A 1,925-nucleotide genomic window follows, 5' to 3' on the forward strand; every position below is an offset into this window, starting at 1 on the left:
CATTGTGGTCCTTTTCAACCCAGGCCATTCTGTGATATTTGCAAACCTTCTGTGCTGTACAGCCTTAGGTTAATGGGCAGAAAATGCCAGGCAGTTTGTCCTTAGCTCATGGATGGAAAGCTTGAGTGATTTGTGATCCTCTTTTCAGAGACCCTCTTTGAACCCCTTTTGGAATCAGAGGGGCCCCTCAGGTTTTTTGTTCTGTCTACCTTCAGAAGCTTTCCCTGCCTTGTAGCCCTGGAGCTCTTTGGAGCACTGCTTCCCTAATTCCCTGGAGGGCAGACAGTCAGGCTTCCTGTGAAAGTGTGACTCGTTGCTCCAAGAAACAGACAGCATTTCTGAACAGAGGTTTGATGTGCTGTAATATCTATAATTTTGCTTTAATACCGTTGTACAAATATGAAATGCAAACCACTTGCTGTTAGCAGAGTCAGCTTGCCAGTCGGAAGCAGATTCTGGAGTCGATGGAGCTGGCGAGCCGATCAGAAATCCAGCACTTAACCAGCAAGCTGGAGAGAGCCAACGATGCTATCTGTGCCAACGAGCTGGAGGTGGAGAGGCTTAACATGAGGGTGGATGATCTGACTGAAAACAATCGCGTGATTCTGGAAGACCAGCAGAGGGTTGAAGAAGAACTGAGGCAATCCAAGAAAATGCTTGAGGTCAGTGGAGGAATTGTTGGGAAGCTGAATGTAAAGCAGTGAGCCTTTGTAAAGTTCCTGATTCACCTCAAAGATGCCTTGTAGTGTTTGCAAGGGTTCCTTAGAAATCTGTTCAGCATCTCATAACAACAAATCGATCTACAACAAACCCTGCAACAGCCATTTCTTCCTCCCATGCAGGTGTTACAGGATGAAAAGATGGAGCTCAGAGCCACCTTGCAGTCTCAGGAGGATTTCATTGACAGCTCCAAGCTGCACCAGGAGCAATTGCAGAAAGAGCTGGCCAGGGTGACTGAAACTCTTCACACAAAGGAAATCCTCATCAGGTAGCATCCATGCTTTTGTTCTCGTGTCCAGATGTATATATCAGGTTCTCCCACTGAGGACAGAAGCAGCATTTTCATACAGTTGGATCTGTATTGCTTGATGCCCAGGGTAGTGCTCTGATGCTTTTCACAAGTGCTGTGCTTCCTCGCAGCATTTGGTAAATTGCATTGCTCTTGAAATCCACTGACTCTCAGTGAAGTGTGTGGAAGCAATTAGCTTTCCACCCCACGACATTGCTGGGGGCAGGATGGTGATATTGGGCATGGTTTCTGTTCTTTTGTGTGCAGGCCTTTTGTCCATTTCAACTGGGGTGCTTTCAGGATTTGACACTGAGCTCAGGAATGTCTGTGAAAGTTCTCACTGAATCAATGATGAAACATTAGGGCCTGGGTGAGGTGACCTCATAGGTGAGAAAATCACCTCGCTTTCACCTTCTGCACTGGCAGTATGCAGAGTGCAGAGAGTTCCAGTGGCTGTGTCAACAAGTGATGCTGTGTGCTCCCTAACAGCTGCATCATTGCTGGGTGGCTGCTAACGGCAGCAAAACTGTCTGCTTTAGGGAGACCAACATCAAAACACAATGCACATCATTTACGCACAGTGTTCCTGAGTGTTAGGCTTTGTGGAGTTTTCAGGTAATTCAATGGAAATTGAATCAGGCATAATGTTTTTGTATTGAGTTTAAGTTTCCTGTTTCTGCTTAGGGCCTTGGAGGAACGCTTGCAGGAGAAGCAGTTGTCTTCTCCAGGGCTGGAGCATGTACTCCTGCAGCTGGATGTTGCCCAGGAGAAGGAGCAGCAGTTGCAGGCAGAGGTGACTCACCTGGAGGACAGGTAGCAGTCTGCTCGCTTCCCCCAGCTCTGCAGTGAAACCTGGATAACAATGTAATGCCCAATGTTTTGTATTCATCAGGTTCAGCAGTCTCTCTGATTTTTT

At 47.1% G+C, this 1,925-nt stretch overlaps 1 protein-coding gene across 1 annotated transcript; it reads left to right on the forward strand.

The window, feature by feature from the left end:
• On the forward strand, positions 1–1,900 carry LOC104912605 (centrosomal protein of 63 kDa-like). Its single transcript, XM_010716556.3, has 3 exons — positions 1–662; positions 843–988; positions 1,694–1,900. The coding sequence occupies exons 1-3, from the start codon at positions 465–467 to the stop codon at positions 1,824–1,826; spliced, it is 477 nt and encodes a 158-aa protein (XP_010714858.1). The 5' UTR covers positions 1–464; the 3' UTR covers positions 1,827–1,900.
• Positions 1,901–1,925: the final 25 nt, after the last annotated feature.

The sequence above is a fragment of the Meleagris gallopavo genome, chromosome 11, assembly GCF_000146605.3.
Source record: "Meleagris gallopavo isolate NT-WF06-2002-E0010 breed Aviagen turkey brand Nicholas breeding stock chromosome 11, Turkey_5.1, whole genome shotgun sequence".
Classification (NCBI taxonomy): domain Eukaryota; kingdom Metazoa; phylum Chordata; class Aves; order Galliformes; family Phasianidae; genus Meleagris; species Meleagris gallopavo.